General features: G+C 37.5%; 1 protein-coding gene across 7 annotated transcripts in view; it reads left to right on the plus strand.

The window, feature by feature from the left end:
- Positions 1-15,639, plus strand: part of add1 (adducin 1 (alpha)) — a 121,444-nt gene that overhangs the window by 43,694 nt on the left and 62,111 nt on the right. For all 7 annotated transcript variants that reach the window (XM_039750866.1, XM_039750860.1, XM_039750861.1 and 4 more), the window contains exons 2-6: positions 2,380-2,594; positions 6,789-6,951; positions 10,596-10,747; positions 12,433-12,513; positions 13,248-13,397. In XM_039750866.1, the coding sequence (XP_039606800.1) occupies positions 2,400-2,594; positions 6,789-6,951; positions 10,596-10,747; positions 12,433-12,513; positions 13,248-13,397 (741 nt within the window). In that variant the 5' untranslated portion in view covers positions 2,380-2,399. The remainder of the gene's footprint in view (positions 1-2,379; positions 2,595-6,788; positions 6,952-10,595; positions 10,748-12,432; positions 12,514-13,247; positions 13,398-15,639) is intronic.

Raw genomic sequence — 15,639 nt, forward strand, 5'->3', positions numbered from 1 at the left:
AGTACTTTAAGTACATTTTCAGAATAGTATTGTCTTTAAATAATAATAACCAAAATTTCACCATAAAGTGCAGTTTTTCTTCTTAAAAAATAAGTCAGAAACATAAAAGGTAATTTGACCAGCTTACTCTTTAAACTCTGAGTAACATTAGCCAAAATTATTTTGTACATTAGGCTAAAACAGTGTGATCATTGAACATTTTGTAATTAGATGTATTTAGAATTACTAACGGTCACGGAAGTCCAATGATCCCCAGTAAGAGCCACAAAGTCCGCTTTCTGTAATGCATCTAATTTTGCTTGCTTTTCAGTGTGCACAAAACCATGCTTTAATCAAGGCTTCGCCGGGTAGTCGAAATGATCAGTCGTAGGAACGCGCTTTATTCCGACTCTAACATTTTTGTAGCTGTGATGTGTGCATCAGTGTAATGGATGTACCAGGAAATCATGCATTGACAAAAGTTCCCGTTTGCTTGGAATTGAAAGTGTGATTAAATGCGCTATTTTTAACGCTATGGAGTACATGCATCAAGCTTCTCAACTGTGCTTGTGCTAAGAAAGGGAAAATTTTAAAATAACGTAACATGATTCTGCTAACCTAATATTTTTTCATACGCCCCAAACCAAGGAGATGGGAAGGTAAAATGAATCGGTAGCGCTACAGAATAGTCAGTACATCCCTCTCGAATCGAACCTCAATGTCGGCGTTAGAGGCTTAAGACTCTACAATTGCGCCACCGCTTGTCTATGCTAAAGTATGTATTGTAGATCGGGCTATAGATATACATTTATATATATACCCGTATCGCAGTGGAGAAGTAGAAGTTATGAAAAGAAAAGGGAACATTTTAAAAATAACGTAACATGATTGTCAATATACAGTAATTGTTTTGTGAGTGTTATTGAATGTTGCTGTCATCAAGGATTTGATTATCATTATTTCTTTCAATCAGGCTCATTATTTGTACGATGTGTTCAAGTTACATTCCGTGTTTGTCAATCGCTGTAAAGATAAGAGGTTTCATTCATCGATTAGTTCCTTACTGCATCAATAAACAGCTCGTCTTCCTTTTTATCTGTGATGTGACAAACTGCATGCACGGGTTTTTTTTTTTTTTTTACGCTGTCTTCCTTTAGCGGGACATTGACTTTTTCCACCGTGTGCTTTGTTTCCACAGTAGCTGCATTTATGAATATGCTTATCAGACGCTTCATATTTTTTGCTGCCTTTTCAATTGTGTAATTCGGTTTTGTTCAGCCTTTGGAACTGTTGCTTTTATCTGTGCACTGCATCAGTTCACGTGAGCCACTCGGTGTACTTGCATCGAAGGTTCCCAGCTGTGCTGGTGCCATCTCGTGCTATGTCCATAGCTTTATTTAATGTTACCTTAGTCCTGGCACTTAAAACTTTCTCTGGCAGTTTCGCTGAGTTTGTGTCAAACACCACCCTGACCATCTCATCTTCCTCTCCATAAGCACAGTCCTTCACCCGTGAATATTTACCCGTGGCAGTTTGCTATTGGATTGCCGCTGACGGATGGCCTTATATGGGCAGGCACTAAATTACAAACGCCAGCGCAGCCTGTCTATGAACTTAATTTAAAGTGTAGGGTTTACATCGTGCTTTGTTTCAAGTAGCAGAACTCGCTTCTTATTGTTTCAGCTGCCTTCTCAATTATATAATGCATGTTTTCTTGAGCGCTTTTTGAGGTCTTCCTGGTTTTCTATGTACTGCGGATTACGTGGGAGGCGTGATGATGTCACACTAAACTCCGCCCACGGCGTTGAAGCTCATCTCCATTACAGTAAATGGAGAAAACTGCTTCCAGTTATGACCATTACGCCGTAGAATTTCGATATAAAACCTGTCCAACTTTTGTAAGGAAGCTGTAAGGAATCAACCTGCCAAATTTCAGCCTTCCACCCACACGGGAAGTTGGAGAATTAGTGATGAGTGAGTGAGTGAGTGAGTGAGAGGGCTTTGCCTTTTATTAGTATATATATATATATATATATATATATATATATATATATATATATATATATATATATATATATATATATATATATATATATATATATATATATATCGTAAATTAATTTTAGAATGCTTTTCATTCACAAATGGTAGTATTGGTCATGAAGAGGTCCTGTTGTTCCTAGAGTTATTATACAGTATCTAGGTGTGATCTGTATAGCAGAAATGCAGTGAACAAATCAGTAAGTGACTATTTTAAAAGGAAGTAATTGGTCTGAGTAAAGGCTTAATTGTGTTACACTCTTGGATCATTTGTATAATTGCCATTTTGTATATTCAGGAGACATGATGTGCAGGCTAAATACATTATTTTTTTACTTTTTGTTTTCTGCTTCTCTATAGAACCATAAATCTCAAGTAATATGAATGGTGATTCAGCAGCTGGTGTGGTGACTTCCCCACCCCCAACAAATGCTCCGCACAAGGAACGCTACTTTGATCGCGTAGATGAAAACAGCACTGAATATCAAAGGGAGAGGAACATGGCCCCTGATCTTCGGCAGGACTTTAACATGATGGAGCAAAGAAAGAGAGTTTCAATGATTCTTCAGAGTCCTGTAAGTATATCACTTCTTGTATACTTGTGTGAAAGGTGTATTTTATGTATATAGGTTGCACAATCCTATTCATAGGATGTTGGCACAATGCAGTATGCACACACATGTGGATTTGAGAAGTAGCACAATATCTGATTTTCTCCAGGAGAGTATTCTCTGGTATCATCACATTAAATCCAGCTGTGTATTAGTGCCCTAACAAATTAACAGTTCTTAGATAACATGAAAACATTTGAATGCTGCTTGAGGAAGTAAGGGAATAATTTCTTCTTCATAGTGATAGAAATAAAGTGAGTCATTTGATGCATCCTCATACTGTATATGCTGAGTAAATATTGTAGCATCTTTCAGAGCACACCATCCCAGTTCATTTTTCCAAACACATTGCTAGGATCTCCAGTTTGCCACTGCTGCTAATAATAATCTTATGCATGATGCTTTAGTAGTCTTATTTTTTTAGTGCCTTGATTTCTTTGCCTAGACTAAACTTTGAAGAATGTGGAAAAAATATTGTAGATAAATTAAAATAACTAAGACAATTGGCTATTAAGCTTCAAGGCATTGGATTACACTAGTGCAAAACTTAGGCAAAGCTTTTCTAAAATGTAAAGTTAATTTTAGCAAACATTGAACATAATAATGATCAACTGCTTTTATAGCCTTAGATACTTAATACTTACCCTAGCATCCTTCTCCCAATATACCCAGCATCTCTCTTCTAAATATGACCAAACCAATGCAATCTCACCTCTCTGGCTTTGTCACCAAACCATCCAACCTGAGTTGACCCGCTAATGTACTCGTTACTAATCCTGTCCATCCTCGTCACACCTGATTTTAAAAATTTTAACATTTTTAGTTCTGCAACCTGCAGCTCTGTCATGTCTTTTTGTCAGTGCCCCAGTTTCCAATCCATATAACATAGCTACCATCTTGTAGACCTTCCCTTTCACTGGTACCCATCTGTCACTAATCACTCCTGACATACATCTCCACCCACTCCACCCTACCTACACGCTCTTCCTCATCTGTGTTCCACACTCCCCATTACTTTGTACTATTGGTTCCAAGTATTAAAACTCATCCACTTTCGCCAACTCTACTCCCTGCGACCTTACTGATTTCTCTGACCTCCCTCTCATTCACAGACATGTATTCTGCTTTAGTCCTACTGACCTTCATTCCTCTCCTCTCTACAGCATATCTCCACCTTTACAGGGTCTCCTCAACCTCCTCCCTATTCTTTCTTGTTACAGATTACAATGTCATCTGCAAACATCATAGTCCACTGGGACTCCTGTCTAATCTCATATGTCAATCTCTCCATCACAATTGCAAATAAGAATGAGCTCAGAGCTGATCCCTCAACCTTAAACGCATCCATCACTCCTACTGCAGACCTCACCGCTGTCTCATTTCCCCCGTGCATATTCTGTAACACTCTTACATTTCCATCATTATCCTTTATCACCCTAACATTTTACTTGTCTTTCCCAGCTCGATCCCCCTGTTTAACCATTCAGTACAGGTCCTTTTCTCCCTCCTTAGTGTCTAGCCTTTCATACAACTCATCGTACATCTTATCTTTAGTCTTCACCACCTCTCTCTTCACCTAACATTTTTTCTGCTTGTACTCTTATCTACTTTCTTCACCTTTCACTATCCCACTTCTTCTCTGGTAACTCACTCCCACCTAGTTCCCCGTCTTACCTCCTCCCTGAACTCCACCTTACAGTCTTCCTTTTTCAGCTTCCACTATTTGATCCTTGGCTCTAGCTTAACTTTCCTTCTCTTCTTGATCTCCAGTGTCATCCTACTGACCACCATCCTATGTCTGCTGCCTAACTGCACTTTCCCCTGCCATCACTTTGTAGTCTCCAATCTCCTTTAGACTGACCCTCCTGCGTAAGAAATAATCCTCCTGTGTGCATTTTCCTCCACTCTTGTACATCACCCTGTGTTCCTCCCTCTTAAAATACATATTCACCACAGCTATGTCCATCCTTTTCACATAATTCACTACCATCTGACCTTCATCATTCCTCTTCTTGATACCATACCTACCTGACTTCCTCATCCCCTTTGTTTCTTTCACCAACATGTCAATTGAAATCTGCTCCAATCACCACTGTCTCTTCTTTGGGCACACACTCTACCACAGAATCCAACTATCTCCAGAAATATTCCTTCTCATCCATTGCACACCCAACTTGCGGGGCATACACACTAAGAGCATTCATCATGATCATCATAATCAACACTCTTTTTACCTCCAAAACACATACTGTTCCTTCAGGGTAACCTCTACCCCATTTCTCCTTCCATCCATACTGTGGTAGAACAATCTGAGCAATACACCTCCAATACACCTGCTCTTGCTCCCCTTCCATCTGCTCTCTTGCATACACAGACACACATACAATATATCAACCTTCCTATCAACTCTCTCCCTTTACTGTTCATACTGCCGACATTCAAAGTTCCTAACCTCACTTTCACTCTTCTACCCTTCCTCCTCTCCTTCTGCCTTTGGACACGCCGTCTCTCTCTTCTTCACCTTTGGCCAACAGTAGCCCCCCAGCACGCTGTTGGCTAAAATGACCGGTGGTGGCCGTTGTTGACCTGGGCATTGACTGGTCCGGGACAGAAATCTGTATTGTCTGTCTATTGATGTAGCAAATGAAAATGAACCCCTGTTTAAGACACCTGCTGATAATAATGGGAATATACTTATTGTTAAAACAGAATGGAGGTTTTATAGATTATGTATGTGTATGAAAACACAAAAACACTTAATAATCAAATCATTATAAATAATTGAAGATAACTTTTTGAGTGCAATTGTGATTGGCCATACCTCATGGTGTTTGAACAAGATGCTTGTAAGTGCATGAGACATAAATACCTTGTAATAAGCACAGAAATTTAATTCCTTGCAAGCTTAGATGAGTATGGGCTATAAGGAATTATTTTCTATTGAAAAATTACTTATTGATTCTTTCTTACATTAGCTGATATGGACATGTGTTTTGGATCATTATCCTGCTGGAAGATCCAATGACAACCTAGTTTTAGTTTCCTGACTGAAGCAGCCAGGTTTTGATTTAAAATCTCCTGATATTTCATGGAATCCATGATTCCATGTACCCTTAAAGTGTTTCCAGGACCTTTGGAAGAAAAGCCACCCCACAGAATCACTGAACCTCCACCATATTTCACAGTTGGGACAAGATTCTGTTCATTATAGTGCCGTCCTTCTTTTTACACCAAACCCACTTTGCGTGTTTATTGCCAAAAAGTTCAATTTTTGTTTCATCAGACCAGAGACCACAGTTCCAGTCAAAGTTTTAGTAACATTTTTTCAAAATTACATTTGTGGATAACTGACAGAAAAGGCTTCCTTCTGGCATACCTTCCAGATAATCTGTTGGCATATAGATGCTGTCTGATAGTGGTTCTGGAGACTTTATAACCCCAGGATTTTACTTTTTCTTGCAATTCCCCAACAGTGATACTTGGAGATATTATTGCCCTTTTCCAGTTGATGACCACTTTTTTTTATTATTGCCCTAACTGTAGAAATGGCCATTTTCAGGCAAGTAGCTATTTTTTTAAAACCATTCCCTGAGTTATGAAGGACGACGCACATCTCCCTCATTTGGATTGAGTGTTTTCTTTTCTTTGCCATGCTGATGGTTGGCTAAGGAAATTTGGTTCTGTGTCTCCTCACACTTGTATCCCAGTTAATTAAGTCATTGATTTCAGCTGGGAAGTTCCTATTTGCTCCAATTAATTAACAATGTTCAATTTAAATATGAAACATGCTTCATTTACATTGTTTCACATTAATTTCCAAGGGGACCAACAGTTGTGGCACGTGTTTTTGTTAAAACTATTTATTTCTTGATGAGGACTTTGTTTTTCTTTGAATTAACTTGTTTCAGTTAAAAGTCAGATGTTTCTCATTTTTTCACTCCAAGATGACGGTTCTTCAGCTGCGATATATTTTTTTTTTTTCCCCCTTCCTCTCTAACCCTACTTACTTTGCCCTCCACTATTATAGGCAGCTCTTGTAAAATTAGTATCATATAAGCATGTGGTACTAGTTTTGTCAGTGAATTCTTTATTCAGTATACAATACGTTTATGCCATATCCAACTCTGACTCATTTTTTTATTTTTATTCTTCATTTAGGCTTTTTGCGAGGAGTTGGAAACCATGATTCAGGATCAACTGAAGAAAGGAAAAAATCCAACAAGCCTTTTGGCACTTCAACAGATTGCTGATTTTATGACCACAAGTATGCCAACCATGTATCCAGCAGCACCCCAGGGAGGCATGGCATCTCTCAACATGAGTGAGTATCCTTTTTTTTTGGTGACCGTAGAAAATTATGATAATAGTTATCCACTTTATGTTGTTGGTCCTGACAAATTTTTATCTTAAGTTCAGTTCTTGTTGTTGACTTTTAGTAAACAGTTCAGAGTATAGTTATAATATATGGAATGTAAAAGAGAACACAGAAACAAGAAAAATATTGTCGTTAGTCAATAGCTCTGTAGAGTAGTCTCAAAAGACTAAATCCAGAATGGAACTGACTGGGGAAGACAAGTGACTGGCTTTATAGGTGGTGGAAAGGAAGAGGAGAATCCAAAAGTGCACCAGTGAAAGCGAGATCAGCAGGAAGGCATGGTCTGGAGAGGGAAGTGAAAGTTTGTTAGGCTTTAGCTGGTCTTCCCTTTTGGGGTTTTGCAAAAGAGGGAGAGAAGACATTGGTGCACTTCATGAACCCCTGACCCGGCGTTTTACCCTTAGTTAAACCCATACACTGCCTCCCATGTGCACGTGTACAAGAAGAGACTGATGAAAATATTTGAATGTCTCAGAATGTAAATCCTATTGACATGTTTTAAATGTGTATGAACATCAATCAGTCATTCATTTTTGGCAACATTTGCGATCCTTACATTATTTACATGTCAAGTCTCTTTTGGTCAAGTTACAGACAAGAAAACAAAGTTATGTCCTCGGTGTTATGTACAATTTTCCTGTATTCTTGTGATCATCCTTCTGCTTTTATACTGTGTTTTTAATATACTTGTATAAGTATAATATAGGCTTGTCATATGGCTAAACTAATTGTTCAATCAACTGCACTTTCCCCTGCCATCACTTTGTAGTCTCCAATCTCCTTTAGACTGAGCCTCCTGCGTAGGATATAATCCTCCTGTGTGCATTTTCCTCCACTCTTGTACATCACCCTGTGTTCCTCCCTCTTAAAATACATATTCACCACAGCTATGTCCATCCTTTAGACCCTCTAGACATGAAATAACACACTTTAGTCACCATTACACTCGTATTACCCAACATATTAGACAAAATAAGAGAAAAAAAGACATATTAGACGTTACAAATATCATATTATTACTAGGCTAACCAGCCTTTTAAGGCGACCGACTTTTATCCTCAATTTGTATGCGCTCCATGTGTACATCAGGCATGTAAGTGTAGGGAATGAGAGCATTAAAGTGCCCATTCATAACATCTCCCGAAAACCTAAGTTTTTTTTATCCCCGCGAGTGCCTGTCCAAAGTCGTACAATGTCAGCCCGAATCTGTACCGCTAAAGACGGAGTTTCATGCACTAAATAAGCTATAGATGAGAATAAGCAAGCACCATCTCCCCTGATATTTACTACGCGGTGAGGCATTTGTACTCCATCAACATTAATTATTTCCAGATACATAATTTTGTCTATTTTTCCAGCGCATCGCACAAAACCAAGGAGCGATGGGAGCACCAGAACTCTGCTCACATCACGCCTCGAAAGCTGCAAGTAGTAAGTCTGTGATAAGCGGAATACCTACGCTTTGCACTCATGGGACGGAAGGACAATCCCGACCGCTTTTATATAGTAGATTATTGTACTGTACATTTAATTACACACACACACACAACCACTAACCTATGAAGGCACAACCTCAGTGTAGGAGAGTCTTCAGGTGGTGCAGTATCTTCAGCAGGTGCATCGTTGTCTTCTTCCACTGAAGGAGTACTAAGAGTAGGCAGTGGGTGCTCCAAGTGGTAATTGGCCTAATTAGGCTGCACTTCCGGGTGTAGCTGCATTCCAGCCCACATGAGCTTGTTAAGCTGTGCAGCTCCTCCAGGTGGTGGCCACGGAGCCCAACAGGTCTGAGCCCTAAAGTCCCACGCCTGTGGCCCCGATGTACCCCAGGAGGGCTACCACCACGCGTTCCAGGGGATGTAGGGTGCATCCCATGGCTACTTCCCCGGTCCCAGTGTCAAAGGGGTGTCATGGCTGGGAATGGGTCCCGGCCGTCCGCCACACTCTTTCTTTCTTTTTTTTTTTTTTTTTTTTTTACTCAGTGAGAGAATTAAATCTTGCCTTGCCTCTAGTCTTACCTTTGTTTTGTTTAGAAGTTTTGTTTTTGTGGTGGTGTTCTTCCGTGTAAAGTATAGGGGAACAAGGTAGTAAAGCACTTCATTGTACAATAAGGTGTAGTGACAAAAACTTAAATCAAATTGAAAATAAGCAAACAATTCTGTGACCAGCTGCAACATGCATAGGAGCCTTCTCTGCAAATGTGTAAAATTTTCAGTAAAATTTGTTTTTCCAAGTAAATTTGCTTTTTAGCTGAATACGTTTAAATCAGTAGTTTGAAAAATACCATAAACAGCGATCATGAAACACAGGGGTTCTTTTTTATGCTCAGCATCCTATTCCACACATATAGTTCATTATACTTCTTCAGACCTTTAGTCTGTGTACACGAAGAACAGTAGTAGTGGAATCTGAAGCTACCACCTTTCAGTTGTAGTTCAGTTTTTGCTTATTTTTTATCTTTCTGGTTAGAACAGGAAGCAATTTTAACATATTAAGATATCTGAAAATTAATTTCTATTATCTTCATGACTCCAGGCTTGTCAACCCTGACATCAGTCCAGGCACAGTTCACAGTGGGGGGCAGCCAATGACCCACATCAACAACAACAACATTTATTTATATAGCACATTTTCATACAAACAGTAGCTTAAAGTGCTTTACATAATAAAGAATAGAAAAATAAAAGACACAATAAGAAAACAAATTAAGTCAACATTAATTAACATAGAATAAGAGTAAGGTCCAATGGCCAGGGGGGACAGAAAAAACAAAAAAAACTCCAGACGGGTGGAGAAAAAAATAAAATCTGTAGGGATTCCAGACCATTAGACTGCCCAGTCCCCTCTGGGCATTCTACCTAACATAAATGAAACAGTCCTCTTTGGATTTAGGGTTCTCACGGAAGGACTTGATGATGATGGTCACGTAGACTTCTGCCTTTTAATCCATCCATCATTGTTGGAGCATCATGAAGCTTTGAGTAGGTGGAGGTGGCGTAGGCCACCACCACAAAGAAACCGGAAAAAGAAACAGAAGAGAGAGTAGGGGTCAGTACATCTGGCTAACCCTCTTGCTAGACCTCATGAAGACAAAATATTTTCCCACCATCAAGCTCACTCAATTTTTAGACTTACTGATAAATATATCCGTGATATTCTGTGTTGGCAGCAGCTTGGAGTCCTTATGTCACTATGGCCTGATATTGGGCAGTAATAGCCTTTTGGTGAGTTCAGTACAGAGCTTCTAGTGACAGTCATGAATGTAACCAACATACAATGCTTACAATTCATATACCCAGTTTTTCTGTGGTCTTGTGTTGATTTTCAAGCAAATTGAACCCCAGCATTTGAATGCAGCCCTTATTTTTCCACACATGTGAATTGTTTTTTAATCAACTTTCTTGTTTTCTTATGTATTTTATTTGTGATTGTTTTTCAAGTCTTATGCTTTGTTTGTAGGTTGCATTTTACAGTAAAATCTTAACTGGTTTAACTTGTTACTTGACCATCCATCCCTACAGATTGCAGAGGTGTTTTTTTAAAGATATTTCTAGTATCTGAGTGTTTATTTTTTTTTTAATCTCATATTATAGGTCTTGGAATGGTGACCCCAGTTAATGACTTGCGTGGATCTGATTCAGTTGCCTATGAGAAAGGAGAGAAGCTGCTCAGGTGCAAGCTGGCAGCTTTCTACCGACTGACTGATCTGTTTGGATGGTCTCAGCTGATTTACAACCATATAACAGTAAGTCCTTTAAAAATCACACAAACTTTATTAAATAATGAGTTAATAGGTTTATGTGTGGAATGATTTTTAGAAAATTAAAAAATATTTTTTTGAAAAGTGAAGCAGTCAATTGGATCAGTTTTTGTAGGCCCAAGTCAAGATATCCACTACTCTATAGCAGACATTTGATGGTTTTTAACAACGTAACCTCTGAGGGATTGGCAATAAGTCTTTTTTGGCTGTTCCCTTAATGTACTTCCTTGAATCTTTTAATGCACTATAGAGCATCACACTCCTTCCAATTTGTCAGTTGCAACACTTTTTTGGAATGTGTTGGACTCCTCAATTTCAGAATAACGTTATATCCTCAAAAAGCTTTTTTTTTTTATAATAGTCAAAGTAAATGTTCAGATTACTCCTTTTTGTTTTTATCACTAATTTTCCATATTGTCCCCACGTTTGTGAATTGGTTTTGTATGTAAAATAGTTCAGCACTATTTATGTAATATGAATTAAATGCACGCTTTAACATCTATAGCATTTAGGCAAACTTACCCAGTGTGGGGTTTTACTGTACTTTTATTATTAAATAATTAAAATGCCTTGAATTAGTGTTTTCCATTCTGTGTAGTAACCCAATTCATGGTTGCAGCAGCCAACTGCAGTAGCACTGGATACAAGTCAGGGACCAATCCTGGCTGGTGCACCAGTTTATTACAGAGCACAGATTACATCTGTTCCTGTGCCAATTTAGAATAACCATATAATTGAACTCTTGTGTCATTGGGATGTAGGAAGAAATGAAGCGAAGACGGGAAAATGTACAAACTCGGTATGCAGACCCTGGAACTGTGAGCCCAGCAGTTCTATCTGCTGTGCTGCAATGCTGCTCAATTGATAATCAGAAGAATGAAAAAAAAAATCTCTGTAAAACACCTTATATGCATAGTTTTGAAAAATTGACATAATACCCTGTAGGGTGAATATTATAAAGGTGACATAATCCACAGGGTTTTTTTTTAGGTGGGGATTAACTAGGCTATGTGTAACATCTAGCTACATGTCACTTGAGGTAACAATGGATTTTGCAAATTTGGAGCTGTTCAGCACATTGTGCCACATTTTTGTGTAAGTGTTCCTGGGTTTCTTGGGTTTGAAGTTGGAGGATTCATACTCTTGACTCTGTCCTAAAGGTCTTAGGATTAATTTCTAAAACTTAAAAAAAAAAAAAAAGGGGGGAGAAATAATTATCCAGACATTGTTTTATATAACTGATATTTAAAAATAATAGAACTTTTTAATTCTTATCTCTTCATCCTTGGTATGGAACATGGTAAGAAGACTGAAGGGTTGTGTACTTGTAGTAGTAGTAGAAATTGCATATATTGTACTGCCACTAAATATTATGTACCTAAGCTTAGGTTTTGTTAATTTAATTGGAACACAGTTGGAATAACTTGGGCAGCACCGGAATAGTAACATTATTCCTTTGAATGTTTTTCTATTTATCAGTTAACTGATTTGAAAGAGAACTACTGCTTTATTATTTAATATTTGAAAAGAAAGTTGTTTTCCAAATAAAAACTAGATCTAAAGTGTCTAAGTTGGTTAGTTATGGGACTAGTGTTAACAGGCTGAATCATAAGGTCATTTGTGGAATAACTAATTGAAATTCTTTTTTATTTTGCTGTATTGTAATCTAGGTTAGGCTGAATTCTGAGCAGGAGCGTTTCCTTATTGTGCCTTTTGGACTACTATACAGTGAAGTCACAGCATCAAGCCTGGTGAGGAGTGAGCTTTCTTATTTTGGTGTGTCTGCATTTCTGTCTTTTACCATATCAAAATTTATTTTAAATGGATAAATGTACAGAAAAGCATGTAATAACCTGTCATTATTTTAAGGAATACACATTGTGCTTTTGTAATTTCAAGAATTGTGTATCTAAGATACAAAACCTATTCTTCTGTATAGCATTGTTGATTAAAAGAAATTTATTGTTAAATACCAAAATAAGATGAGAAATCTTCGTCAGCCATTATGTACTATATTTTTAAGAAAGCAAATCTTAAAGCACTATAAAAATAAATGGGGAAAAAATAAAAGATTTTTGTTATTTTTTTCAGACAATATTGAATTGTAATTCATTGGGTAAAATGCATTACAGTACCAAAAACTTAACCCCTCAATCCCCACCCTCTCCCCCACCATTTGCTAACCAACTATTTCTGGATTTCTAGCTTAGTATTTAGAAAAACTAATGTATTTGTAAAGCTGTGTTTGGTAATCAGAATTTTTTTTTTTATTTTAATCTAGCTCATATAAAAAATTGACAAAAAATATTTTGTTTCATTTTTTCAAATTTGTTTCTTCTTACATATACAATACATTTGCTTAGCAAAAGTTTTACACAAATCAAGCAAGCAATGCTGTTTTAAGAAGAATAACCTATGTTGGTATATTTTGTATAATTTCTTTCTTTTGATTAGTTTCTAAACTATCTATGCATCCTTTCTATAGGTAAAAATAAATCTTCAGGGGGAAATTGTTGATCGTGGCTCTACTAACCTTGGAGTGAATCAAGCAGGATTTACATTACATTCTGCAGTTTACGCAGCACGACCTGATGTGAAATGCATCGTACATATTCATACACCTGCTGGAGCAGCTGTAAGTCAAAATCAAATTGCATCAATTATGGTTTCCTTACACAAAATTTAGTTTTAACTATATATTAAGGTGAAAAAAAATCAACAATGAAGGAATGGTAGTACAGTGGTAATTAATAGTATTTAACAACTCCAGGTATTTTGTTAGAGTCCTTTTCATTGTGTGAAATGTATACTTTTTCCCATATATCGAAGTGTTTTTTATCCAAATAATCTGAACTCCATTCACAGTCAAAAGAAGTACGATATGCTAAATGATGACATAGTGATGTGTTAAACTGCTTTCTTGTATTTTACCTAATATTATGGAGAAGGCTCCAGATGAGAACATGTTTTTCCTTTATTGAAAAATCCAGGATAAGAGACCAAACATTCGTAAATAAGTAAAATTTCTTGGATAGACACATTCAGATTAATTAATTATATACACATACATACATACGTTTATTTATTTATTTATTATTTATATATATATATATATATTTATAAATATAAAAATGGGGGAAAAAATAATCATCATTCTGTAGAAACTGACAAAACAACAACTAAACTGGTCAGTCACACTCTAAATTTTTTATGGATCAATTGTATACTTTCATATCTGTCACAATAGGTTACTCCTATTTTATGCACTCTACATGTGTTTATATTCCTTTGTTTAACTGTTGCTTTGACTGTATCCTTGCACTCACTGAGCAAATTATTAGGAACATCTGTACATCTGTTTATCGATGCAGGAAGAAATTTGATGTTGGTGATTTCGACCATGGAATTTTTGTTGGTTCTAGATGGACTGGTTTGAACACATATGTAACTGCTGATCTACTGGGATTTTTTTTACACCGCATTCTCTACAGTTGTTCAGAATGGTGGAAAAACCAAATGTACAGTAAGCGGCATTTATGCAGATGGAAACACCTTTTTTGATTAGCGAGAGTGAGGAAAATAGCCAGACTGGTTTGAGCTGACAGAGAGCGTGGCTGTGATAACTTAGTTACCCACTCTGTATTTCTGTGGTGAACAGAAAAAAGCATGTCTGAATGCCTAACACATTGAACCTTGAGTACAAACAGAAGGCCATAACTGGTTCCACTTCTGAGAGTCACCAAAACTGTGCAGCTGACGACTGAAAAAATGTAGCTTTGTTTGATGAATCGCAGTCTCTGTTGTTGCACACAGATGGTAAGGTCAGAAGTTGGTGTCAACAGCGTGAATCCATGCAACCAACCTGTTTTGTGTCAGTTGTCCAGACTGTGGTGGTGGTGATGGTATAATGGTGTGAGGAATGTTTTCTTTGCACACTTTGGTCTCATTAATACCAATCTATCATCTCTTGGATGTTACAGCCTATTTAGTATTGTTACTTACCTTGTCCATTCCTTCATGGCCCCAATTTACCCAACTTCTAAAGCCTACTACCAGCATCAAAATGCACAAAATAAAAGTTGTCTCTGAATATGACAGCTAGTCCAGTGTCCTTCAGTAGCCTACTGAATACGATAGGACACCTTTGGAATGTGGTAGAATGGGAGATTTGCAGTAAAATTTCAATTGAATGCTTGCAGCATCTTGTGGAATCCATACCAAGGAGAGTTAAGGCTGTTTAAGCACACTGAGGCCCTACCCAGTATTAGTATATATTTTCTGATAATGTATACAGTGAGTGTAGATATGACTTGATTGATTGGTGCTTTGGTCTCGGGAATTGATTATATTTAATCAGTTAAATACACATTTTTTTTTAATTCCTTTGTTTTTGTGAGGGTTAATTGATCATTATTTTGTTTATATCTGGCATTAGTGTTCATGTGACTGCTGCCTGATAAAAGACATTTCATTTAAATTACAGCCTGAAAGTAATGCAGACATCAGTTCTTTTTTCAGCTGCTCCCATTAGGGGTTGCCACAGTTATTCATATTTTCCCATATCTTCCTGTCCTCTACATCTGGCTTTTTAACACCCATCACCTGCATGTCCTCTCTCACCACATCCATAAACCTTCTCTTAGGCTTTCCTCTTTTCCTCATGCCTGGCAGCTCTATCCTTAGAATCCCTTTCCCAATATACCCAGCATCTCTCCTCTGCACATGCCTGGACCAATGCAATTTTGCCTCTCTGATTTTGTGTTCAAACCATCCAACCTGAGCTTGACCCTCTAATGTAGGCCTACTCATTTCTAATCCTGCCCATCCTTGTCACACCCAATGCAAATCTTAACATCTTTAACTATGATCTTCATCTC

This window comes from Polypterus senegalus, chromosome 4 (assembly GCF_016835505.1).
Source record: "Polypterus senegalus isolate Bchr_013 chromosome 4, ASM1683550v1, whole genome shotgun sequence".
NCBI lineage: Eukaryota > Metazoa > Chordata > Cladistia > Polypteriformes > Polypteridae > Polypterus > Polypterus senegalus.